At 53.1% G+C, this 24,767-nt stretch overlaps 1 protein-coding gene across 2 annotated transcripts in view; it reads left to right on the top strand.

The window, feature by feature from the left end:
* Positions 1–24,767, top strand: part of TMEM63B (transmembrane protein 63B) — a 48,184-nt gene that overhangs the window by 20,897 nt on the left and 2,520 nt on the right. The window contains exons 2-23 of one of the 2 annotated variants that reach the window (XM_049830904.1): positions 8,353–8,551; positions 9,174–9,253; positions 11,066–11,104; positions 14,713–14,803; positions 15,569–15,606; positions 16,383–16,525; positions 16,796–16,847; positions 17,136–17,244; positions 17,777–17,847; positions 18,574–18,654; positions 18,785–18,908; positions 18,990–19,123; positions 19,270–19,407; positions 19,685–19,838; positions 20,107–20,213; positions 21,019–21,105; positions 22,470–22,535; positions 22,676–22,838; positions 22,992–23,097; positions 23,255–23,422; positions 23,562–23,677; positions 23,912–23,992. In XM_049830904.1, the coding sequence (XP_049686861.1) occupies positions 8,375–8,551; positions 9,174–9,253; positions 11,066–11,104; positions 14,713–14,803; positions 15,569–15,606; positions 16,383–16,525; positions 16,796–16,847; positions 17,136–17,244; positions 17,777–17,847; positions 18,574–18,654; positions 18,785–18,908; positions 18,990–19,123; positions 19,270–19,407; positions 19,685–19,838; positions 20,107–20,213; positions 21,019–21,105; positions 22,470–22,535; positions 22,676–22,838; positions 22,992–23,097; positions 23,255–23,422; positions 23,562–23,677; positions 23,912–23,992 (2,325 nt within the window). In that variant the 5' untranslated portion in view covers positions 8,353–8,374. The remainder of the gene's footprint in view (positions 1–8,352; positions 8,552–9,173; positions 9,254–11,065; positions 11,105–14,712; positions 14,804–15,568; positions 15,607–16,382; positions 16,526–16,795; positions 16,848–17,135; positions 17,245–17,776; positions 17,848–18,573; positions 18,655–18,784; positions 18,909–18,989; positions 19,124–19,269; positions 19,408–19,684; positions 19,839–20,106; positions 20,214–21,018; positions 21,106–22,469; positions 22,536–22,675; positions 22,839–22,991; positions 23,098–23,254; positions 23,423–23,561; positions 23,678–23,911; positions 23,993–24,767) is intronic. The other variant, XM_049830905.1, reaches the window with a different exon arrangement.

Here is a 24,767-nt window from a genome sequence, read left to right as displayed (position 1 = left end):
ACAGCCCAGGAGCTTGAAGGGAAAGTGACAGGTAGATATGTTTGGAACTAAAGTGTTTGATTTGGTGACTCATGAAATCTAACACTCAAAATTTAATGCAGTTCAGGTTGGCTGTGACTCTGCTGTGAAGGCTGAGAGCTGATTGGTGTAGAGAACTGTTGGATAGGTTTGGGCTTACTCTTAATGGCAGAGGAGGAGACAGGCCCTTGCTGTGGACTAGGGTGGGACAGGTGGATGGGACCCTGAGGGTGTCCATGTGGCATCGAGACTCCATAGTGTTTGTCAGGAGGCAAACAAGATGGGGCTAGGCACCTCTTCTTAGTGGTGCAGAAATGCTGGGTGCCATGGCCATATTGGTTCCTTGTAGCCAGATGGAGGCAGTTGGGCTGCCTTCTTGGCAGCAGAGCTGCAGCATGGTGTTGTGTGGGTGCCACTGTTACACCAAACCTCCCTGGAGAGGAAGGGGACACCATTAGCCCTTTCCTGATGGCCAGATGGGGACAGACGCCCCTTGCCCAGGAGCAGCCAGTCCAAAGGGATGCAAAAACTGAGGCAGGAGGGAAGCAAGGTGCAAAATGGGAGCAAAACACAGAGCCAGAGCAAACCAAAGAGCCTTTAGGCTGAGGGCAGATTGGCCAGCTGAGATGAGAGGAGCACAAACCACAGCATACCAGGGTTTCAAGCCATGGTACAACCCCTCTTTGCATGGTACATTATGTTCGGGGCACCATATGACTTGAACGCGTTATCAGCAGACTGGAGGGAGTTTCCTGTTAAAAAGAAGCATAAAAAAGACCTCGCTGTCTGGAGCTAAATCTGTATCACTTGGCAAGGCAGACAGTTTCCAGTGGGCAAAGGCAGCATGAAGGGTTTTGCTGATGTTCAAAGGCAAGGTTTTGTGGTTGACTATCCTGGGTGATCTTGAAAGGGACAGAGTTCTGAAAAGGACAGGTTCCCTGACATTCATGGAAGTTAGTGCCCAAGAGCTCTTTTCCTTATTGAAAATCATGGATGAGAAGATAACCTCTGAAAAAGAAGTGTTGTGTGGCCTGGTCAAGGGAGGACTGTCAAGATGAAGTTGTGGAAATAAAATGGCTTGGTTTCACCTGAAACTTGAAGATTCCTCTGATGTTGAGGGTCCTCAGCTTGTGGAGTATTTTTTCCTAGGGAAGGGAGTTCTTCAAACAATCCTGTTTCAGGCCTTTGAAACAAAGGAGCAGCCCAGTACTGAGCCCCAGGAATTAAGCAAGGGTCTCCAAAATGTCTGTGTCCCTTCAGGATCACGCTCTACCAGGTTCAGGACAGAATGTCGGGAGCAGGTCCCCTCTTCCTTTTCCGTGGGGAAGCCATGCTTCCTTCCCATTTTGCTGATGAAGTGATCTCTGTAGGTCTCAGTTGCCTTTAGGAGAAAATCAAACCCAGGTTTCTCATGGATCCAAAGGCTCCCCACTCTTACTGTCTACTTCCATCCCTGCCAGGCACTGTCCCAGCGCAGATGAGTAACTTGTGTGGTCGGCTGTGCTTGCAGCTGTGCTGGGAGCAGGACCGGGGCTCCCAAGCAGTGGGATGTATACAGCCAGCAGTATGCAAGCTGCTGCAAAGTGGTGCTCGAAGCAGCATGGGGCTGGGGGCTGGCCGTGACAGTGACAGTACCTGCCAACACTGGGGCTGGGAGCTGATACGCACAAAAAAGGTGCCCTTTGCTGGTAGATATTTGAGGCCTGTGCAAAGCCAGCTGGAAGGACTTTGGACCCAGGGCAAGGGTGCACTTAGTTTTGGCTTTGAAGAAGCCAAGCCTGCCAGATCAAACCTTTGAATGCCTGGTGTCTGCTTGGCTAGCTCATTCAGATGATGAAGCGTGCAGGGAGCTTTGTATGTTGGCCAGAGGAGATGGAGACGAGGCAGAGAGATGCAGGGCTTTGGCAGGCCCTCCTCCTTCCTGGTGATACAGGACTGATCTCTATTGTATGCTCGTCGGTGCTTTGCCCAGGCTTGTTTGAAATGCACCAGTAGCACATTTGCTTCTTGATGCTTTTTCCCTTTGTAGATCATGTTCCTCCTTGCTGCACCTGGCACATCAGCACTTCTCTAGCCCTCGGCTGCCTGAAGCCCCATGCCAGGTCTGAAGCATGGTGCAGGGCAGTTTTCCCTCTGGTCTGTCTGCAGCAAGAGTGCTATTTACCCCTTTTCTTTGCTGCTGTACTCTGGGAAAGGCTTTCAGCTAATTTGCAAGACCCCTTCTGCCCATGTCTCCTGAGGCTTTTCCCTGCTTGCTTACCGAGAGTTGGACAGTTCTTCCTGTGGTCTGTTCATGGGTGCAAGCAGTTTGCACAGAGCTCTGTTAGGCTTTGCCATCAAGGTGCAGGTAACCTAGGTGGCTGTTTGGGGGGTGAAAAGGCTCCCTCAACCTTGGGTGCCAGCTGCTGCACGAGGGTCCCCAAGTGCCCAGTGCAGGCAGGTCTGTCCTGCCCTGGCAGGCAGGGGCTCAGAGTAGCATGTCCTCCAGGCTCAGGTCCCTCACGTCGAGGCATGGATCACCTATGGTCCTTGGAAGGCCAAGGGGACCCCACATGTCTGCAAAGTACAGGCCATGCCCCCAGCACCTTCTGGGCCAGGAACCAAAATGCACCTCACCTCCCTGAACATCATGTCCTAGAGACTTAGCAGATTTTGGGTTGTGGGTTTTTGGGGCTTTTTTAAATCTGGAAATCTCTAGTATCTTAATCCCGGACCTGCTGGTATCTGGCTGCCTGTCTCTGTGCGCTCAGCCTGTTGTGAGACTGTCATATTTCCATAAATGAATGCATCTCTACCCAAGCACAGTCTAGCTGTTCTAATTACAGATGGGGTTATTAACATTTACCGGTGAGAAAACAAATAAATGTAGCTTGTGTGCTTACGTTGTTCTGGCTGCAAGTGCAGGCATATGCTTTATTGATTTATATTTTTCTGCAGGCGCTTCTCAGGCCTCCTCCTTATGTCTGGCTGACATCAGTGGTGTGGCTGGAAGAACACAGTTAGACACTTGCCCATGTCGGCGCATCCGTCTGCCTGTAAGGAGCCAGCCAGCTCCTACATCACTCCTGCCTGAGTACCAGCAGAGCACTTTCTCTTTTTTTCTTTGCTCCTGGTGCCAGGGGTTTGGCAGAGGATGTGAGCACTGGGCCTGAGGGGCAGAGACTCCAGGGTGAGCTGGTGAGGAGAATGGGAAATGCTCCATTTGGGAGGGCCTGCAGTGCTGTTTTTTTATTGTGTGCCCCAGCCACACTGTCACGAGAGTTCAGTGTGGGGCACGCAGCTTCCTCAATGGGCACCTCCTGGTCCCCTGCCCTGCAAGAGCTCCTCAGGCCTCTGCCAGGTGTCACCCCCTGCCCAGACTGTGGGATGACTCCATGAGCATCCTGATGCATGCACTCTGCAGGCTGAGACAGAGCTGTGGAAGGGCCAAGGCATGTCATCGTGGCCTTCCCAGCCTCATGCCGCCTTCTTCCCTTCTTTCCCTTTGCAATGGATGGACAGGAGCTTGGAGGCTTGCTTGGCTCCTACCTGGGTGCTCATCCAAGAGGAAAACCCAGCGAGCTTGTGCTGACCTGCAGGCCAAGGACAAAGGCGAGGAGGAGGAGAGCTCCTGCCAAACCCTTGAGAGCAGCAGTTCCCAGGACTGTGTGCACAGGGCTTAGCAGGCGGGAGCTGGGCTGGAGGCTGCGTGCACTGCAGCACCTGGTGGGATGTGCTTTATGGACTTCAGCTAGCAAGTGGGATGCCTCTGTTCCTGACATGTGGGGGTAGAAACATGGGGCAGTGTGGACACGCTGGTCCTGCTGGGGATGTAGAGGCTGTGGTGCAGAGCAGGGAGCAGGCTTCTCTGGGGATGGGGGAAGCGGGGGGACTGCCGTTCCTCCCTCCCCCCTTCCCACTGCTCATAGAAAAGGTGTTGGATTCTGGTATTGCTGAATAAGAGCTGAAAATGCCTTTTGGCAAGTCTTTCTGTGCTGTCCTTGCTGTTTTGAGGAAGTCAGCAATAAATGTGCAGAGTGCAGGAGGGGAAGGCTCCAGGGCTTGCATGGGACCAGGTTTGATGTCCTGCTCTTACTGCCTCTTTGGCCCTGCTGTGTGCTGTGGTGGGGAGCCGTGCTCACAGTCAGGAAAGGGCTTGGGCACCTCAGGCTGGTTCCCAGCCCTTGCAACAGCTTCCCACCAACTCCCTGTGCCTTGGCTCTACTGATGTGCAGGAGCTCATGCTGATGTTAGCATCTCAGCCCAGACGGAGCCAAGCTCTTCCTGTCCTACAGCCCTCGAGGGGATGGAGGGACCAGGAAAGGCACCTTTAACCACGTCCTGGCACGGCACAGCCTGTGTGGTCACAGGGACTCTCTTACCTGCAGTGGCAACATAGGTGTAAGGAGGCACACAGGGTCCTTCCCCAGAGGCAGGCAGTGGGATCTGAACAGAAAGCTTTGCCAAACCATACCTGCTTTGGGTGGGGGCAGGGCATCAGGTGTGTATTTGGGGAGGGGGCCAATCATTGCTGGACAAGTCCCCTTCTGCCTCCCGAGCTGCTGGAGGGGATTTCCTTTTGTAATTGGGAAGTATGCTGCTGCACCACAAGCTTGCTGCGAGCGCTGCCTTTCCTGCCCACCTGTGCTTTGCTTAAAACACTGCACTCAATGTGAGCTGCTTCCAGGACCAGTTCTGTACCTTGAAGCACAGGACACGTTGCAGCGTGCCCTGCCTGGTTGACAGTGGGGACAGAGGGTCCCCTGGAGCAGCTGTCTGAGACCAAGGCGCAAACCAAGCATGAGGACAGAGGCATTGCCAGGCCCATGAGTTGCATTGTGCCTGGCAAGACCAGCCAGCTTCCTGCTCCGCTGATCAGCTCCTGGGAAGGGTCTTTGGATGAAGGATACTAGGTAGGCACTAGCGATTGAGCCTGCAGAGATGGCCACCAAGCTTTTTCTTGGTTACCTAATTCATGTTGTAACCCTAGAAGAAGCTGGGCACCTTGTTGTGTCTGACCTGAAGTGATGTGGTAGGTTGCTGCTGGCTGTGCCTGCAGCTGGGTGAGCTCGAAGGGCAGAAGTGCTCCAGACATCCCTGCAAGCATTCTGAGCCTTCCCACACACCTGAAGCACCTCTGTCTCCATGGGGAGCCCCTTCTTGTTCTTGCCAGGTGGGACATTGCATACCTAAGGATGGTGCTGACTGCCACTGTGCTGCCTTGCTGGGCTGATGAAGAGGCAGCGTAAGCCTTGGGCGTATGCCACAGCTTTTCCATTACTGGGTGTTCTGATTGGGTTACTGGAGAGGCTAGGAAGTTTTATCTCCAGTCCCTTCCAGTCCATCTTCTAGGCTTCAGAAAAAAAAATACATCTCTGGGACCTGTCTCTGTGAAATGTGGCTTAAATTACCCATAGGCTTGTGAAGTTTGTATTGAACACGTAATGGTTTGTATAAATAATGATTATGATAGGGCTGTGGGCAATGTGAGTGTATGAGCCTTGTTTCTGTTAGAAAGATGACCAGAAAATGGAGCTATAAAACATGCAGGAATGAGGTAAATGGTTTGGTCTCTGCAGAGGAAAAAGCACACTTCCCTTATCTGTTGCAAGTCTTTCAGTACTTTGGTAAAATAATATATAATATTCGGTCAGCTTGTGTAACTTGCTTGGATGTTCAGAAAACCTCTGAAATTCCTCACAAAAGACTGTTAAGAAAATTGTGCAGTGGAGGAGATGTAGAATCCTGGATCAGAAAATCGCTGAGGGTCCACAAACAAAGCGTAGGAGCAAATGAGCAATTTCAGAGTGATACAAGCAGAGGGATGAGTTCCTTCACTATTAATGACCCAGAGAAGATAATATGCAGCAAGTTACCCAAAATCTGCAGATACCCTGGAGTCATTCAGATTTGTCAAGATGAAATGACTCCAGAGCGACACTGCATGAAGTGGTGTGAGGCAATGAGAAAGTGGGTATTGAGAAGCGTGCAACCGGGTATATTGGAAGGAATTACTTGTTCCGGGACATGGCTGGCTTCTAAATTACTGTGACTACTCAGGGCAGCAGCATTGTGGGCCAGCTACAGAGATACTTTTCCTCAATATGCAAAGATGCCATCAGATGAGTAAATCATGCTCAGCCACACGAGGAGTAGCATAAAAAGAGATGCTGAGAGTGTCAGGATGCTATTCTGGCAGTCAAGGTAATTTCCCTAGCCAGGATATGGTATGCGATTCTGGTCACCTTTCCATAGGGTCAAAAGAGGATATATTGGGGATGTGTGGTGAGAGTGGTTAGAGCTGGAAGACACCTTGTGTCATGGGAAGGAGGGGGCACTTAGTAGTGAGCTTAGCAAGTCTAGAAAAAGCAAAGGCTTTTATTCTTTGTCACTATGTAAGGAGAACCAAACGCTGTGGAGTTGCAGTGGGATCACAGTCTTTTACTCAACATCTGGAACTGGTTGCTGCAAGATACCATTTACAAGATTCCAAAATGAGGAATGAGAGGTTATTTCTCTTTGCAATAAGTCCATCTAGTCTGGAACTTTGGAAGTGAAAACAGAGGGGTATAACCATTCACACTCCAAAGCGTGTGACTTTACATTGGTGAGTCTCATCCCATCGTTTCTTCCCATCCCTCCCCTGGAGCTTCCCAGTCTCCTGTTAATACAGCCAGAGTGAATTATCCTGCCTGGCTCCCCAGTTGATTCCCAACTGTAATCTCATGGCTTGGCTTTCTTCTCCTGCTTTTCTACTCCCCTTTTCTGTTCCTGGCAGCCCTGCTCTAGCTCTGTACCTGTGAATATCTCTTAATAGACTGCTTGGTGGTTTTTCCAATTTGGCTGACCCCCTCAATGCCTGTACCCTGCTGGGCTTTTGCTTGTTGCAGTGCCCTTTGTCATTGGTGCTTCAGCTGGTTTGCAGCTGTGCATCTGTACCAGCTGAGCTGGGAGGGATCACTTTGAAGCTGAGCTCTATAGGACACCGCAGCAAACAGTTTGGTGGTCATTATCCAGCCAGCAGTGTGCTGTGATGCTGATAAATCTCTGCAGCCAGGTGGGAGATTGCCAGGATATACCCATGAGCTGGTGGGAAGAGCCCTGCGCCCTCTCTGCTAATGTCACCATCCAATGTGGAGCTAGAAGGGCAGGACTGGTGGCAAGGGACATCTCTGGGACAAGAGACTGAAAACAATGCAGGGAAGTGGCGGTGGCTTTCTCATGCTCTGGGGTAAGTGACAGCTCTTTTACCCAGGCCACCAGGATGGCATTTCTGGGCTTGGGAAAGCAGGCCCTGAGCATTGCCCAGAAGTGATGCTGTGCTAGCCAGCCTTTCTGCATGGTATATGGTAGTGAAGGATTTGGGGTGGCTGGTGGGTGCTGTGTAAAAGGAGTGGTTCAGGGATCGGCAGCCTGGGTAGATCCTCCCGTCTGTTATCACTGCTTCCTTCTGCAGCTGATGGGGTTTTCTCTTCCCTGTTCCACAGTGTGGTTGTGTTTCTGCTGTCAATTTGTCATTTCTAGACCATCCCAGTGATGCTCAATTTGCATTTATCCATTGCTAGCATAGTGTTCTCTGTTTCCTATGGAGCTGCTCTGCACAAGAGGAAGATCTCCCCATGTTCAAATAGTGGTCCTGACCCAAGCCCAGCTGCAGGTCTTGTAGCAATTTGTGGAGGGCACTGAAATAAATAAAATATTTGACAGCTAAATAGTAGAGCTTAAGCCTCTTCTCTGCCCTCTGTGTGGTTGCATCTAAATGCATCCAAGTCAGAGGAAGGAAAGAAAACAAGCAGGGGGTGTAACTGGCCCCTGATGGGTGCCCTGGGGGCTGAGGCCTGCAGTGAGCCGAGGGCGATTCAGCCTAATAAAACTAATGGCATGCAGCCAGGTAAAGGAAACTCTGGGATCATGATGCAGCAACTGTCCCATAGCAGTTTGCTTCCATCATCCAGATGTGACTTCATGCCCCCACCACCCCACCCTTTCATTTTTTCCTGTGCCTAAACATTCTCCCTGCTGAGGGGAAGGGGCTGAGACACTGTGTCCTCAGGAAGAGGAGTAGTCCTTGAGAAGGAGGTGTGCCAAAGTGGCATGAGAGTGGGGGAACAAGGAAGGGAGCTCTGGGACTGTGTGTGGTGGGACCACAGCTGCTGAAGCACCCAGACTCTTCTAGCAACCCTCAAACTCAGGAGGCTTCTCCAGATGACCTTGTCCCTGGACACTGGTTCCCAGGTATATCCTGTAGCATAGAGGAGCCTGAGCCAGCAGGCAAGGTTGACCCCTAACTTCAACAGGGCTACGCTGTCATCCAGCTGGTGTGTGTCTAACCAGGCCTTTCTCTCCTTTCCCCAGGGAAGACGATGAAGCTGTAGAGATGCTTCCCTACGTGATTGCCACCCTGGGCTCAGCAGGGGCCTCCTGCAAAGCCTCCACATGCAACAACAGCACCAAGGACTACTGCTACAGTGCCCGCATTCGCAGCACTGTGCTGCAGGGGCTGCCCTTTGGTGGGGTGCCCACCGTCCTAGCCCTTGACTTTATGTGCTTTCTCGTAAGTCTACCTACTGTTGGTTCAGCACCTTCTCCCCTAATTAGCCATAAAGGGAGGACTGTGGTTGGAGTTAAGGGCTTGGAGTTGGAGTTAAATGCCATCCCAGACTTTGCTGCTGGCTGACTTTATGGTCCTGATCGTGTCCCTTCGCCACTATTGACTTAATTCCAATACCACTGCACTGAGCCCATGGAAGGGTGTTGCAGATGTTCCTAAGGACATGGGTCAGGTTAGGTCCATTCTGCATCCCAAAACTCCCACTTACGGTGCCAAGTCCCTGCAGCTTTACCCACCCAAAGGCATTGCTTGTTCCTCCTTAGGAACTGCAGGACCACAGATGCTGTAGCTGTAATCTCACCTCCTTGGGACCTGAGGGCCTTTTGATCTTGTAGTTAACTTAGCTACTGTGTGTTGCATCCTGGACCTCTGCCGCCCACAGCCATCCAGATAGTCTGATTTTAACAGCCCTGGAGAACTTGTGCTGTCCCATGGCCTCAGTTTGCCATTAGCTGAGCAGTCCTGTCCCCTCCTACCCTCCCTCTTCCTGTGGCTCTGCACGCAGAGGGCAAGCCCAGAGCTGGACAAAGCCTCATCTCACAGCTGCTCCTTTGCTCTCTTCCAGGCACTGCTGTTTGTCTTTTCAATTTTGCGTAAAGTTGCTTGGGACTACGGACGCCTGGCCCTGGTGACTGATGCTGACAGGTAAGTGTAGGAGACGGACATGAAAACAAGACATGAGTGGTATCCTTCTTTGCTGCAGGGCAGAAGGGATAAACCCCCTTCTGTGTGCCAGAGGCAGCTGGGGAGGAGATGCAAGCGTGCCAGTTGTATCCCCTGAGCTCCAGGCGCAGGAAATATCGCCACTTACCAGCTTTTTTTGTTACAGCATCCTTCTCCCAACACAGGGAGTGGTCCCTGCTGGCTCCATATCACTTTTGGTCCCTATAGTGACAGACGTGTGCAGGGGTCCTTACAGAGGAGCAGCAGATGGAGGGTCAAGAGAGGAAAAGAGGTCACGGCAAGGGTGAGGGCTGCCACAGTTAAGCTCTGAAGGTGTCTTTGTGGCTCTACTGGATGCAGTTCTCGTTAAGAGCACTTAAAAGTGGTAGGCTGTGTTTCCAGGTGCAGTACTGCTGTGCTAATGTGAGTTTAGCTCGCATCCCAAGTACTGATGAGTTGGTCTGGGTATGGATCTTTCCTGCCCAATGCTTTTGTGGGCTACGGTGTCTGTTGGCAAAGCCGGGGCCCACTGGGAATGGCAGCTCCACAGCAGTGTGATGCTATTCTCATTTTTGCTGTCAGCAGAAGGTAGGACAAAGATTATTTTCTTCCAGTGCCAAACAAGGAATTCTCCTTGATTAAGCTAGAGGGGTTGTGCAGGTAGTTTGCCTCTCTCCAGGGGTGGTTTGCTGTGCCCTTGGTGCTTTGTTGTGTGCTGGAGGCAAGTGTGGCTTCTGAAGGCTGACTGTGGTAGGTGGTTCTTCTCCTTGATCGGCTCCACAAGCTTATTGTGCCCAAAGGCTTGGATGGGACTGAACTCCAGCCTCTTTGGCTCCTTTGGCAATACAGATTCAAGTAAGTTTCTCTTGAGCACTCTGTGCATGGTAGTGGAAAGAGTAAGAGTTGTTTACTTCCAGCACTGAAACAGAAAATCTTCTGGTTTAGATAAGCGGTCCTGGATAGCGTTAGATAAGCAGCTGTGTCCCTGTGGCTCCTCCGCTCCTCCTTTCTTGGCCTGGCTGGGGAAATGAGCAATGCAGGGGCATTGGGGGAAAGTGAGGAGAAGGGAATAGCCATGAGACCTCACTAGGGAGAGGGCAGCAGCTCCTCAGGGTTAAGCTATCTGGACCTAAGTGTGGGCTGGTAGCCACAGGGGCTGCACAGCTCTGGCCTTCAGTGGGGAGAGAGGGCTGGCCCTTCTTAGAGGTGATGCTTGAGCACCCTGGGTATGAGGGAGTGGGAGCAGTGGCTGTAGGCAGAAAGGCAGAGGGGTGTCAGCTTTTCGGTGGGGGAGAGCCGGTAAGCATGGGGAGAGGGACAGCATGGCTGCAGATCACCAGGACCAGGATCCCAGTGAGGAGCACCTGCTGGTTGTGGCCCATCCATGGGGTGGGATGCAAGTGTGTTGGCTGCCTGGGTGGGGAGGAGAGGCATGGAAAGGGAGGTCAGGTGGCAGCTGGGTCAGCCCCAGCAGGCTGTCCTGCCTGACCCCATCCCTCAGGAGCTCCCTGGGACACCCATGGTGTGGAGCCAGGCCACCTTCCTGGTAAAGTCAGCTTCCCTTTAGCTGGCAACAAAGCACTCTGCCCTTGGGACAGCGGGGGCTCTGGGGTGTTGTGGCTTGGGACAGCACTGGGCTCTGGAAGGAAGATCTTCTCCAGCCTGACCATTGGCAGGTTTTTCTTCCTCAGGACAGTGTGGAGCCCTGTTGGGTGTGTAGCTCTCTGAGACAGAGGAGACCCAGCGCCTGCTCCCATGGTTGTAACCTCTCCTTTTGTGTTTCTGTGCCCCCAGGCGCCGACGCTGGCAGACTGAACGAGAGGAGCGGGAATAGTATGTTGTTTTTTCAGGGTCTTGTTTTCTTCTCTCTTTCTTGCTTGCACTCTCTCTCTTTCTCCTTTTCTCTTACAGTTTTCTGTCTTGCTTCTGAACTAATCTAAGTGGCTGGGAGTCTGGGCTTGGACTTGTGCCTCTCAGTGGATTTGTGCTCTTCTCTTTCCCTCCACTTTGTGTCAGCCACTACCACAGCTGGATGCACCCTCGTTTTCCCCTAGCAGCCCTTAAATGCTCCCTGAGGGCAGTAGTGCCAAGGAGCTCCCAATCCCACCTGAGGCAGAGGGTGCTACATCACATACCCTGCTCTACCTGCCTGTGTCCAGCTATTCTGTCTTACAATGGAGAAAGTAAACCTGGTTGCCTGAGCCCACAGCAGGCTTGGGTCACCCAGGTGCAGCCTCCTTTGCCTGGTCCTTCTCATTGCAGGGTGCCATGAGGGCTGCTTCCATGACAGCTGCAAGGGCAGGCGGGTGCACAGAGAGGATCTGACAGGGAGTTGCAAGACTTCTCTTTTTACTTTACCCATGAGGCTGCTGGGACCACGACAAGTGTTGGCCCTTGTCCCTTGCCAAATACCTCCAGCTGGCAGCATGCCCAGCAAGGCAGCACCTTTGTCCTTTCTCTCTCCCCGTGCAGAAGCAAACTTCCTGCCTCAGTGCTGCTGAGAGCATCCTCTGGCACCTTGGCCTGGTGTTTCCCATTAAGCACTGCCATGGACCTCTCCCTCCTTGCTCTTTCCTCTTTCTTACTGCTTTTATGCCTAAGAAAAGAGCATCCCTTATGCCTTGCTGACTGGCTGGGTGGTACACACTGTAGAGATGATCAGCTGGCAGTGCAGAGCCTGTGATGGTTGCTCCAGCCAGACTGACACATGTCTGAGACCATGGCAGCAAACTGCAGCCTCACTTCTCATACTCCATCACTTGCAAAGCAGGGGCCTGCCACTGCTACTGCCTTCAGAGGGTGCAGGGATGCTCCTATTTTTGTAGTTGCTTCTTGCCCCCAAAGGAGCAGAGCAGAGAGAGTTGTGAAAACAGAGGTGGCGGTAGCTGTGGTACATGGCACAGAGGGGACCCCTCACTCATGCTTGGGTGCTTCACTAGTAGCTGGCCCTGTTCCAGGTGTGTCTGGCAACTTTTCACTGCTAACACCTTGCAGGGGTAGTAAGGCAGAGGTAGCAGAGCTGTTGTGCTCTGAGGGTTTTAAGGGGGGGCTTCCTCAGTTATCCTCACGAGTGCTTGTCTCTCTCCAGGGGGCTGTTCTTTCCTGCTCACATTTTTCATCTGAGCTTGCTGGAGCTCTCTGCTGACACCTGCGCCCCTGCCCTGCACCCAAACCTACTGCTTGATCTGGTACAATGTTGGTAGCCAGAAACTTTCAAAAGCCTGTGGAGCTCAGTGAGGAAACTTTGTCCTGGCTGCGCTCCACCAAGGCTGGTGGCACCTTCCCATCCCAGCTGTTCTTTGTGCTGGGGTGCAGTGGCAGGTGGTGGGTTAGGGACATGTGTATGGCCATCTGGTGCTCCAAGCCCTTGAATGTGCAGCATTGCTCTTGTTGTGGGAGGACATCCTCCTCTGATGTGTCCCTTTGCCTGAGAACCAGCAAGTGCCCTTGTCCTGCCTCTTGCCAGGGCTTGCAGTAGTGATCAGCACTCTTAATTGATGACTTAGTCTGCACCAGGAGGTGGTGGCAACCTACCTGCACCTCTGTGTGTAAGGGTAGTGATCTCAGAGCCCTGTGGGGCTTGCCACCCACACTGCAGCAAGACCTTTCCACAGCATGCCTGGCCTCCCCTCCTGGAGCCTGTGATTCCCTTGGCCTGAGGCTAGCCGTGCCTCAGACCCCATCTTTCTCCTTCCCTGGCAGGACCAGCACCAAACCTGGGGCAGTGGGCAGGGTCCCACCTTAATCTTCTTGCAGTTTAGGGCAACCTTGCCTCCACCTACTTGCTTTGTTAGTGCTTTGCTTTAAAAAGTCTCCAGCTAGGTGCAGGTACCATTGGAGCTCACTTTCCATCTTTGGCAAGGTTTGGCGGCCTCTGTCTTCTCAGCACTGCCGATCCTCTTATCTCTGCACCCTCCTGAATGGAGCTGAGTTAGCCTGGTCATCTCATAACATGGCACTCTTCTCAGTTGTTTTTTCCAGTACTGCTTTTGCTCTGCCCTCTGCTTTTCCAGTACCGAGGAGCCAAAAGCACACCATGTCATTGTGCTGGTCTCTCCCTGGGTTTGTGGACAGCAGAAATTCACCCTTGCTCCCTGTGCCCACCTGCAAAGCCTCTGGGATTTTAAAGGGCTGAAGGTCCAAGAGCTTGGTTGAAGCTCCCTCTGTCCCTCCAGCAGAGCAGAGTGTTGGGCTGTGCAGTCGCAAGGCTGCACACCACTGTCTAATCTGAACTGCTGTAGTCCCATGACCTTCAGCTAATCTCCTTTCCCCTCTCGATGTTACTTCCAGCTAGAGACTCAGCAGGTGCTGCTCTGCTCTGAGGGACACCATGTGTCCCATCCTCTTTCCTTTAGCAGGGTCATAAGGGTCTTTACTTGTTCTCCTTCCCATAGTGTTATCCACTTTGTCTTTAGCACTTGTCTCTCAGCTGCTTCTTCTCCAGGTTCTTGCCCATCTGATCCACCTTGAGCCTGTACTGGTTACAGGGAGACCATGTTTTCATCTGTTTTTTTAACTTTGCTTCTAGCCTTCAGATCAGCCATACCTCTTGCACTTCTAAGGTCCCAGCCTGCTGTTGCTATCTTGCAAGTGCTATTTAATTTAGGTCTCAAGACCATTTTCTTGTCTCCTTTGCCAGCTGCCCTCCACCCCCATTCGTAGTGGGAGCTGTTGTCTGCCTTGAATGCTTCTGCTGCAGGTTCTTCATCTAGGTCCCTGCCTGTGCCTGGAGTAAAGTGGCCTGGGATATTCACCTCTCTTGCTTTCCTGTCCTTTAGCCTGTGGTCATTCACTTCTAGCTATTTGCCCTGCTCCTGCTGGAGGGATTTCCAGGCAGGAGGCACAGCTGAGGCTGGCTCCAGGCAGCACAGCTGCTGGGACTCAGCCGTGTTCCTCCTCCTCCTGGCTTCCCCTGCACTGAAGCACTAAGGGTGGGGAGGACGGGTGTAGTGGGATACAGCCCACCAGACTCCCAGCCTTCCTCTTCCCTAAGGCAAGCGAGGCCCTCCAGGACGGAGCCGCTGCCAGCACCTCTCCGGAGTGCTGGGGCTGCTGCCTCGTGGCTGCACCAGAGCCAGAGGGGCTGCAGCACCCTCTGGTTCCCACCTTCTCTCCTCTGTCTAAACCCTGTGCTAAACAGACCTCACCTCTCCTCCATGGCAGCAGCCACCAGCCCCTCCTTGCAGAGGCTGCTGTGTAACACAGGTGCCTCTCAGAAGGCGCTGAACAAGTAGCGTACATGGGGGCTGCTGGGCACAGGGTGCTGTCTGAGGAGGGGTCTCTGCATACTGCTACCTCTGCTCTCTGATCTTACCTCTCTGTCTGACCTGGGGCAAACTGACCTGAACTAACCTCTGATCTTCTGGGTGCCCTTGGTTCCTAGCAAGGCTGCCTCCTCACATCTTCTAACTTTCTCCCTTGCCTCCTGCTTGTCATTTTAGCGTAGCCTCCGCCCTGCACTCTGACAACCATGACCGCTACGAGCGCCTCACCTCCGTCTCCAGCTCTGTGGACTTCGACCAGAGGGACAATGTGAGTAACAGCTAGAGTCGAACACCTTGCCTTTGTATGACCAGGAGCCCACAGCTTGTCTGAACCAAGCGCTTTTCAGAAGAAACGCTGTTTGCCCATCCCTGGGCCTTAGGTCCCACACAATTGTAGAGCTAAAGGAGATATAACTATGTGGCTTCTAGACATGTGCTTAAATAAGTAGTCTGTACATCTCTGTGGCTTAATGGACATCTGTCCAACCTATAATCTCAGTATTACAAACAATACTTGCCTCACACCTTTATCTCCACTGCTGTTTTCCTCTCTAAAAGGGAGACACAGTTCAGTAGGATAACAGGGTCTGATGGGCGGGTGGTGAAGCTCCCAGGAAATATTCTTCCCCCAGGTGTCCTTTGAGGAGCACTGGCTTGGCCCAGCTTTCCTTCCCAGTCCCTGCAGAGCTTCTGTTGTCCAGGATGATGGCTAAAGTACCTGTGTGGTGAATTTTCTGGGTGTCCCTAGGCTGTGGAGAGCTTCCATGCTAGCCAGGAGCCTGCAGGATGCCTGGGAGGTTGAGCTGGTAGGGGACAGCCACGTGGCAGAGTCCAGCCTGTGTTGTGCCTCATGGAGTAGCACTGTCATCTCCTTCACCTTGGCCCATCAGTAGCTCTGCACGTCTGGGTGCCTATGGTCTGTCCCCCCCAAGCCAAGTCTATGGAGTTGCAAGGACACCAGCCTAGTGCCCTTAGCCTTTGAAGACAGAAGCAGGGATAAGGGAACATGGAGTGATGTCTTCTTTCTGCACAGGGTTTCTGCTCCTGGCTGACAGCCATCTTCAGGATAAAGTAAGTGCCCAAGGACCTGCATGCGGGAACCACATGGGGAAGAAGGAGAGGCAGTGCAGGGTGTTAGGACACCCAGTGTAGTACAGCTGTGTGAAGCTGCTGCCGTTGCTGCAGCGTCTTCTCTGAAGAACACAAGGAAAGTGTGTCCTCTGGAGAGGACAAGCAAAGATGGGACTAGATGAGGAGTCTTAAAGCCAAAACTAAGGTCGCACAGTGAGTCTCTTGACAGAGGAGGGCACCCAGCCCAGGTCTCCCCTGCCTCAGTCCCATCTCAAAAACACTGTCCACTGCTCTGCAGAGATGCTCCTCTCCCTGGGACTCTTGATAGGGGCACTGCTGTCTGAGGAGTGGCACAGAGGGGACTGGAGGATGCAGGAAGACACCCCAGCCTGATGATGCTCAGGAGTAGTCTCCTAAGCACTTCTTGGCTTCAGAGTGCTGTGGGATAGTGTCAGCCATCCCGTATTTCAGCAGGGGAGGCAAGGCCAGAATGGTGTGAGGTGGGGTTTGTGTTTATCCAGCTACCTGTCCTGGGGGGCAGAGGGCAGGAGCGTGGAAAGTGGGCCTGCAGTAAGCACTGCATGGGGAGGTTTCTGCCCAGGCTGGTCCAAGGCTGGGTGCTGGGCTCCCTACCCCAGGGCCTGGCCATGGGTCCAGAGGGCAGAACCAGGGGTGCTGTGTGGGCTCAAACCAGGAGGGCAGCCACGACCCTGTGCTTTTTTCTAGCACTTGAGGGAATGTAGAAGATTGCCTGATGGCCTTTCTCTCCCTGGCAGGGATGATGAGATTCGGGACAAGTGCGGGGGTGATGCAGTGCACTACCTGTCCTTCCAGAGGCACATCATCGGGCTGCTGGTGGCTGTGGGTGTGCTTTCTGTGGGCATCGTGCTACCTGTCAACTTCTCAGGGGACCTACTAGGTGAGAGCAGGGAGCCTTTGGCTGGGCAGGGGGAGCTGCTTTCAACACCATGTGCCAGACCACTGGGGAGCAGTGGAAGGCAGGACAGGACTCGCACAGACAAACCCTGACTGCTGTTCCACTTTAAGCGTGGCGCATCCAGAGGGTCACCCTGGGCAGCTTGGGTTTTGGGGTGTCCTGCAGGTGAGATTCCTGCCATAGCCCACCCCAATGGTGCTCTGTGCCACTCATTATGACTGAATGTGCTTGTGTCTGCCTCTTTCTCCCTAGAAAACAATGCCTACAGCTTTGGGAGGACAACTATCGCTAACCTGAATTCTGGGTATGTGTGGGCAGTGGTGGGATGGATAATTGAGGCCCTTAAGGGGTATTTTGTAAATGTCCACTTGCTGCAGAGCATCACCTCCTTGGAGGTTGCGTTTCTGCTCCTGCTGTGAGGCTACTGTCCCTGCTCCAATTTCCAGACTGAGCTCCTGGAAGTTGGCTGTAGGGCATGTGGGTGCCATGCCAGTTACTCTGCTCATGGCCCCAGTGCCTTGAGGGCCTAACTAGCCATACACAGACTTTAGTGGCAACCTTGCATTGGCCTTTGTGGTCTCTCTTGTGACAGGAATAACCTGCTGTGGCTGCACACATCTTTTGCCTTTCTGTACCTGCTGCTGACAGTGTACAGCATGCGCCGTCACACCTCCAAGATGCGCTACAAAGAGGATGACTTGGTGAGCAGGATCTGGCCACTCTCCCAGGCACATTTTCCCATGCCCTTCTGTCAAGTCAGGTGGCCTTGGAGAGAGTGCAGAGCACCCCACTTCCCACAGCAGTTTGGGGCTGTCTTGTTTTGGCTGTTCTTTTATTCTGCCCGGCCAAAGACAGATCTCCAGAGCAGCAGCCCTGACTGCCTGTGGGGAAAAAGGAGAGGCCTGCACTGGATCAGCGTGTAGGGGGGGACCCTGTGCCTTCTGCCTTCCTCGGGTTGCTCCAGCTGCTTTTGCCTTGGCTTCTTAAGGGTACCCCCTGTTTCTGTTCAGGCAGCTGCAGTGTAAGTCCCTAGCCTGTCAGTCTGCAGCGCACAAGGATGCAGGATGCCAACAGCTAGTGAAAGCATAGGAGAGGGGGAGCCTTGGGTGCTAGAAGTGATGGGGCTGCCCTTTCCCATGGCTGACTCAGGCCTTGGAGGGGGGTTGCTACAATCCAGTCTTCCACACTATCCACACCTACTTGCCCTCCCCTTTTTTTCTTCCTTCCTTCCAGGTTAAGCGAACTCTCTTCATCAATGGGATCTCAAAATATGCTGAGCCAGAGAAGATCAAGAAGCATTTTGAGTGAGTCTCACTGTGACCCTAATTAAAGGCTGCTCTGTAACGGGGATGTTTTTATTGAGGTAGTACTCGTGTTACCTGGAATGGCAATAATACATTGAGAGCAGAAAGCTAGTCAAAATCGGTGAACACTTTTATTTTGGGCATCTCTGTTGTTTTTCTGCACAGTGTCCTTGGTTTTGTGCCTTGGGATATGCCCAGTTATCTCTTGCAGAGCCGTAGGGGGTCAGGCTAGTAAGTAGTGGACAGGGCATGTCCTGAGATGTAGTCAAGCTCAGAGATGAGATGCAGGCAGGAGGCGCTCAAGCAGTGACTATGGGATGTTGTGCTTCTGCCCTGATCACAGTCCTGGGCCACGTTTAGAAGCACCATGGGGAGAGGATAAATGCTTTGTACTCTTTGGGAACCCTTCCACCTCTTTCTTACCCCAAGCACTGTGGCCCATGAAGGCAGAGAGGGGTTGTGAGATCAGAGGGGTGCCTTGCTGCCACAGAGTGAAAGTCCAAAGAGGCTCCTTGTGCCAGAGCCTGGAGGATGTAGTGTTTGCCCCATGTGTTGCTTCTGCTATAAGGGACAGAGCCTGCAGGCTCCCCTGCTGCCCCCAGCAAGCTCTTACTATGCATCATGATGCTCAGTCCAGGGCAGGAGAGAAGTCCTGTATGCGTGGGGTTTGCTTGAGGGTACAGCCTTTGATGCTAGGTGTGATGAGCTGGTGCTTCCTGTCTGCAGGGAGGCCTACGCCAACTGTACCGTCCTGGAGGCCCGTCCCTGCTATGATGTGGCCCGGCTGATGTTCCTCGACGCAGAGAGGTAACCCCTGGTTTGGGAGAGAAGGCAGGGTGGGCTGATACCACAGGTTCTCCTTCAAGTCTGGTGCCACAGGAGCTTTTCTGAGCCACCCTCTTTCTTTCCTTCCTTGTCTTCCACTCTCCTGTTTCAGGAAGAAAGCTGAGCGTGGGCGAATCTACTTCACCAACCTGCAGAGCAAAGACAACACTCCATCCATGATCAACCCCAAGCCCTGTGGCCACCTGTGCTGCTGTGTCATCAGGGGCTGTGAGGAGGTGGGGAGAGAGCTGGAGGTGTTAGATGGTGGGGCACATGGGGGTTTGGGTCTCTGCTCTGACCCCTGTCCTTCTGCCCAGGTGGAGGCCATTGAGTACTATACCAAGCTGGAGGAGAAGCTCAAAGATGATTACAAGCGGGAGAAGGAGAAGGTGAATGAAAAGCCTCTGGGGATGGCCTTTGTCACCTTCCACAATGAGACCATCACAGCCATGTGAGTGCAAAGGGTCCTGTCCTCCCCAGGAAGGTGACCTGTCCCACCTCTCACCTAAAATCAGAGGAATGCCAGCGCTAAGGCTTCCCCCCCAGCTTGTCCCTGCCAGCCCTCTGCATCAGCATCTCCCTCTTTCTCTTTTCCAGAATCCTCAAAGATTTCAACGCCTGTAAGTGCCAGGGCTGTGCATGCCATGGGGAGCCCAGGGCCTCCTCCTGCAGTGAGTCCCTCCATGTCTCCAACTGGACAGTCAGCTATGCCCCTGACCCACAGAACATCTACTGGTGAGCTGCTCTGTGGGGCTTAGTGGGCCCTGCCATGGAAAGGGGGTGCATCCTTGCTGTCTCCCTCCCTATCTGCTCCTCTGGTAACTGAATGAGTTGTTCTTGCTGAAGCCCAGCCTGGCTGAGCTAGAAGTCTGATCTGACTTGGAAGGCAAAAGCCTCGGCCTGGCACCCTAAGTGCTGTTCACACAGGCTGGGCTGTAATGTGGATGTGAGGGCCTGGATCTGCCCTTCTCCCCTATGCAGCCATCCTGATGCCTTCCTTCCCTCCTCCCAGGGAACACCTCTCCATCCGGGGCTTCATCTGGTGGATCCGCTGCCTCGTGATCAATGTGGTCCTCTTCATCCTCCTCTTCTTCCTCACCACCCCTGCTATCATCATCACCACTATGGACAAGTTCAATGTCACTAAGCCTGTGGAGTACCTCAATGTAAGGCCTTTGGAGACAGCTGCAGGATGGGTAGCATAGGAACCACCCCAAGGCACAACAGCCCTTGCAAGGGAGGGGATAGGGAGAGAGATTGTCAGTGTTCCCCAGGTCCTGTCAGCCTGGCCATGAGGGAGGTGCTGAGCCTGGCTAGGGTCCAGTGGCAGCTGCAGTGCTGGGGACTTGGTGTCAGCAAAGGCAGCTCTACCTGTGGCTGGCACAAGAGCTCCCGAACTGTGTAACATGCAGTCTCTTCTCTGTCTTGTCACAGAACCCCATCATCACCCAATTCTTCCCCACCCTGCTGCTGTGGTGCTTCTCTGCTCTGCTGCCCACCATTGTGTATTACTCTGCCTTCTTTGAAGCACACTGGACCAGGTAAGGAGAGCCAGTGCCTGTTCTTAGTTGTACCAGCATGCTGCCTGGCCACTAGACGCTTCTCACTGATGTAAAGCTCCTGACTGGATTCTTCTGCTTGAACTTCTGTCTTCCACTCTAAGCATGGTGTTATGTTGCACCTCTTGGACACCTGGGGTCTGCTGTAGACAGCTGTTCTGCCAATCCTTAGCTGTTGTGCAGCATGGTTGTCTGAGCAGAGCTTGATGTAGGTCTACAAGAAGAAGAAAGCTGGGAGGAGTTGGGGCTGGTCGCTGTGAGAAATGCTAGTAGTGAGGGAAGTCTTGTCTCGGGTGAGCGGGCAGGGGTGGCGTGCCTGTTCTCATGTGCAAGTCATAGCTTTTTCAAAGGAAACTAGCCTTAGCTGCTATGACTTCTGGCCACAGGGAAGGTATCTGAAGTGCAGAGCACTAGAAATGTGCTGCTTGTGAGGTACATTCCCACAGGATGTGCAGTGTAAGCTTTATTTTCTGCTCTATGTTGCAAAGACTGGTGGGGAGGTTGTTACCAGCTCCAAGGACTGCGGGTCAGGAGAGATTATTGCAGAGTCCTCTAAAGATACAAGGGCTGAAAGGGCCTGTGAGACAAGGGGGGAGGAACTGGGACTCAAGAAGAGACCTCAGACACACTGGAAGGGAAAAAGGGAATATTCATGTAGCAGTAGTGGATAGGGTGGGATTCAGATTAGACACTGGGAAGTACTTTCTAATGAGAAAGCGATGGGGGCACCGGTCCTGGGGCTGGTGGGGTAACAGTGAAAGATTAACAGCCTCCTCTCTGCCCTCAGGTCTGGAGAGAACAGGACGACCATGCACAAGTGTTACACCTTCCTCATCTTCATGGTCTTGCTGCTGCCATCATTGGGCCTGAGCAGGTAGGGGTGGTGGGAAGGGAAAGCAAGTGCAGAGACCTGGAGCATGGGGAGGGTTGAGAGGCACCCCTGTTTTTTGTTCTACACTACATCCTTTCCCCACTGCACAAGTGCCCTGGCCACCATCCCATTGGGAAGGTGGCATTTAGTTCTGGTTATGGGGCCAGGCCAGATCATACCTGTCTGGGTTTCTTGGAGCTTATCTGAATCAATCTGCAGATGCGGTGACATGTGCTGTGGTGTTACAAATAATGCATCAAAAATTGGCATGGTTGATGCATGCATGTGAAAAGTTTGCTCAAGGTCTTCTGGTGAATGAGGCACTCCCCACCTCTGTACTCAGTGGACTCTCCAAATTTTGCACAAAACTAGTGAATTCCCCATTTGCAACAGAACTGAGTAGGTTGCACTGCTTGGCTGGGTGGGATAGTTACGTGTAGGCTGCAGCAATACTCGTCTGTTTGGGTGCGGGCCCCAAGTTTTCCTGCAGGGGTTATAGAAATGCCCTGTGGCAAACAGCAGTGCATCAGTTGCCAGCCATCAGCATAGGCTCCCAGCACTGAACAGTGGTCAAGTAGGGAAACAGTGTGAGGAAGGAAAAACTGGAGGGTGGGAATGGGATGGGGGGTCCTGGTAGAGACTTACTTAGATGTTGTAGGGTGGGGGATATACAGCCCCTCAGTGGTGAAGTCAAGCAGCTCCTGAGAATGGACAAACCCTCTGACAGAAGCAGAAGAATAGTCCTCCATCCTGGTGGGTGACTATAACATTTCCCAGCCAGATTAAAAAAGCCTTATTGCATATAGCTTTACGACCTAGGGTGGTGAATGCTCTCACAAGGTTTGCATTTTGACCAGATACTGTTAAACAGATTGTGCTTCCTTCTGAGGACTCGGTCCCCCTGCTGTTGCCTCTGGAGCTCTGTACTCCACCAGTACCTGAGGTGCCAGAGGATTGGGTGGTTTTATATAAAAAAATCAGAATTGAGGAGAATGGGGAGGGGGTGTGTCTCCTAAGGGATTTTTTTAATATCTGTGTTGGAGAGTACCTTGTACCTAACCGGTTTCTTCTGTCGAGTCCTGTTCCTTGCATGGATGTTGTGCCCAAACAGAGGGCAGAGGAAAATACTGATAGGAGCAGGGCAAAGGGAGAAGAACACATGAGAGTGGGAAGCTTTAAGTTTTGATGCTGCATTGTTTTTCCCAGTGTCTGATTTACATAATTGCTGGTGACACATCCCAAGAGGGAACAAAACAGTCTATGGTCAGAGCTTTGGGTCCTTCTAGAGGAGCTTCCACATGTTTGCATATGCATGTCTGTCTATAGCCACTTCTGACTGTTACTCTTCTTGCCCACCTCCTCCACAGCTTGGATGTGTTTTTCCGCTGGTTGTTTGACAAAAAATTCCTTGCTGAAGCCGCTGTGCGATTTGAGTAAGTGGAGTTGGGCAGAAGGGCCTTCTTTGCAATGGGGGGAGGTTCTTGTTGGTACTGGACTGGTATTGAGGGTTCCTGGCTGCTGCCAGGAGCAGGAGGAGCACATCCTGCAGCCTGTTTTTGCTGCGCCTCCTCAGGTGTGTGTTCCTGCCGGACAATGGGGCCTTCTTCGTCAACTATGTCATCGCCTCTGCCTTCATCGGGAATGCCATGGACCTGCTGCGCATCCCCGGCTTGCTAATGTACATGATACGCCTCTGCCTGGCCCGCTCGGCCGCTGAGCGGAGGAATGTCAAACGAGTATGTAGTGGGGCTGAGGGGATGGGTTGTGGCCTCCACCTGGGGATGGCAGTGCTGTGATGGGGCCCTCAATGCTGTGTGTACAGCTGGGTGTGTTGCACATCCCGCTCAGCTCCCAGGGTCATGCTGACGGGTCTGTGTTCCCTCTGGCAGCACCAGGCCTATGAGTTCCAGTTTGGGGCTGCTTATGCCTGGATGATGTGCGTCTTCACTGTGGTCATGACATACAGCATCACCTGCCCCATCATTGTCCCTTTTGGTAAGTGATACCCCTCTGCCTCCCTGTGTCAGAGGCTGGGGAGAGCTCAAGGCGGGGAGGCAAGAAGGGTGGCACGGAGGAGATATTCCCTGTCAGTCAGAGACACTGGGGAAGAAGCTGATTCCCTGCTCTGCTGGCATCCCTCCCTTTCTCCCAGGCCTCATGTACATGCTGCTTAAGCACCTGGTGGACCGATACAACCTGTATTATGCTTACTTGCCTGCAAAACTGGACAAGAAGATCCATTCGGGGGCTGTGAACCAGGTGGTGGCAGCCCCCATCCTCTGCCTCTTCTGGCTTCTCTTCTTCTCCACCATGCGTACAGGTGAGCACTGGGCTGGGATGCCAGCCCCTGGCTTTCTACAAAGCTGCTTCCCTGGCCAGGCTGTGGTCCTGGCAGCCCCAGCCATGGAGCACGGTCAGGGTTCGTCTGACACCACCACTTTGGTTTTCCTTTGCCCCAGGTTTCCTGGCCCCGACTTCCATGTTCACCTTTGTGGTCCTCGTGATCACCATCGTGATCTGCCTGTGTCATGTCTGCTTCGGGCACTTCAAATACCTCAGTGCTCACAACTACAAGGTGAGGTGGAGTGCTGGGTGGGGGTGTGGGATCCTTCTTCTTGGGAGCACAGCTCAGCAGCAAAACAGTGGGGGCTCTGGGGGGACCCCAGACTGTTCCCCAGCAGAGCCTCTCAACCCTGGCTTCACAGAGGGGACAGTCCCAAAGCTGTCCCTGCTGCCTGTATGCTGCTCCTGTGGTGGGACAGCAAATGTGTTGCCCCAGCAGTCTATCAGTTTCTCCTTTCCTCTCCAGATTGACCACACGGAGGTGGACACCATAGAAAACAGGCAGAACGGGAGACCTGCCACCAGTCTGCCAGCTCCCAAATCAGCTGTGAGTCCCTTTCCCCAGTTCCATGCCCTGGTGTGCTCCTTACCCAGGTTGGGGAATGGGGTGGTAACTCCCTGTCCAAGTACCTCGCTCTTCACCTCTCTGAGGCAGCACTGTGCTTTGGGGACTCTCCTGTCCCCTACCCAACTCTCTGAGATCCCAGAGTCAGTTTTCTGAACTTCTTGGCTCACTGGCTCATTCCAGCTGCTTCTTTCTACCATGAGATTTTTCTAGTTGGGGTCTGCATGGGACTGTTCAGGGAGTACATGCAGAGATGCAGTAAAGCAGAGCCTTCTGCTTTCTCGGGAGAGCAGGGCTGGGGTGTGCACATGTAATCCAGGCTTATTCCCAGTCTCCATGTACCTAAGGGCAGTGGCATCTCTCCAAAAGGAGATTCCCCATAAGGAGGCAGGCACAGCCTCAGAGGGACACGTCCACTGGCAAAAAAGGGAGCACAGTCTTCCAGTTCACATGAGCTCCAAAGAGCTCAGAAGTCCCATGCTTTCCCAGCCCTGGCTCCCTCGGGGTACTGCCTGTCCCAGGATGGTGGGGTTTGGCACATCCATTGTCGCAGGGCCAAGCCAGCCCCGCTTTTACCCCCTTTCCTGATACATCCCACGGAGACTGGACCCTTCCTCGCCCTCCCAGCATATCCCCACACTCAATCTCTTGCAAGGTGCTTTGCATGTTGTTCTGTGCTGCCATGAGAAGCCCCTGGGCTCATGTGCATTTCTGTTCTTTCCCCACCCCTCGCCCGTCCTGTGCCTGGCCCTGGCAG

This window comes from Accipiter gentilis, chromosome 28 (assembly GCF_929443795.1).
Source record: "Accipiter gentilis chromosome 28, bAccGen1.1, whole genome shotgun sequence".
Classification (NCBI taxonomy): domain Eukaryota; kingdom Metazoa; phylum Chordata; class Aves; order Accipitriformes; family Accipitridae; genus Astur; species Astur gentilis.
Note: the sequence above shows the minus strand (reverse complement) of the source record. Positions and strands in the feature narration are given on the sequence as shown.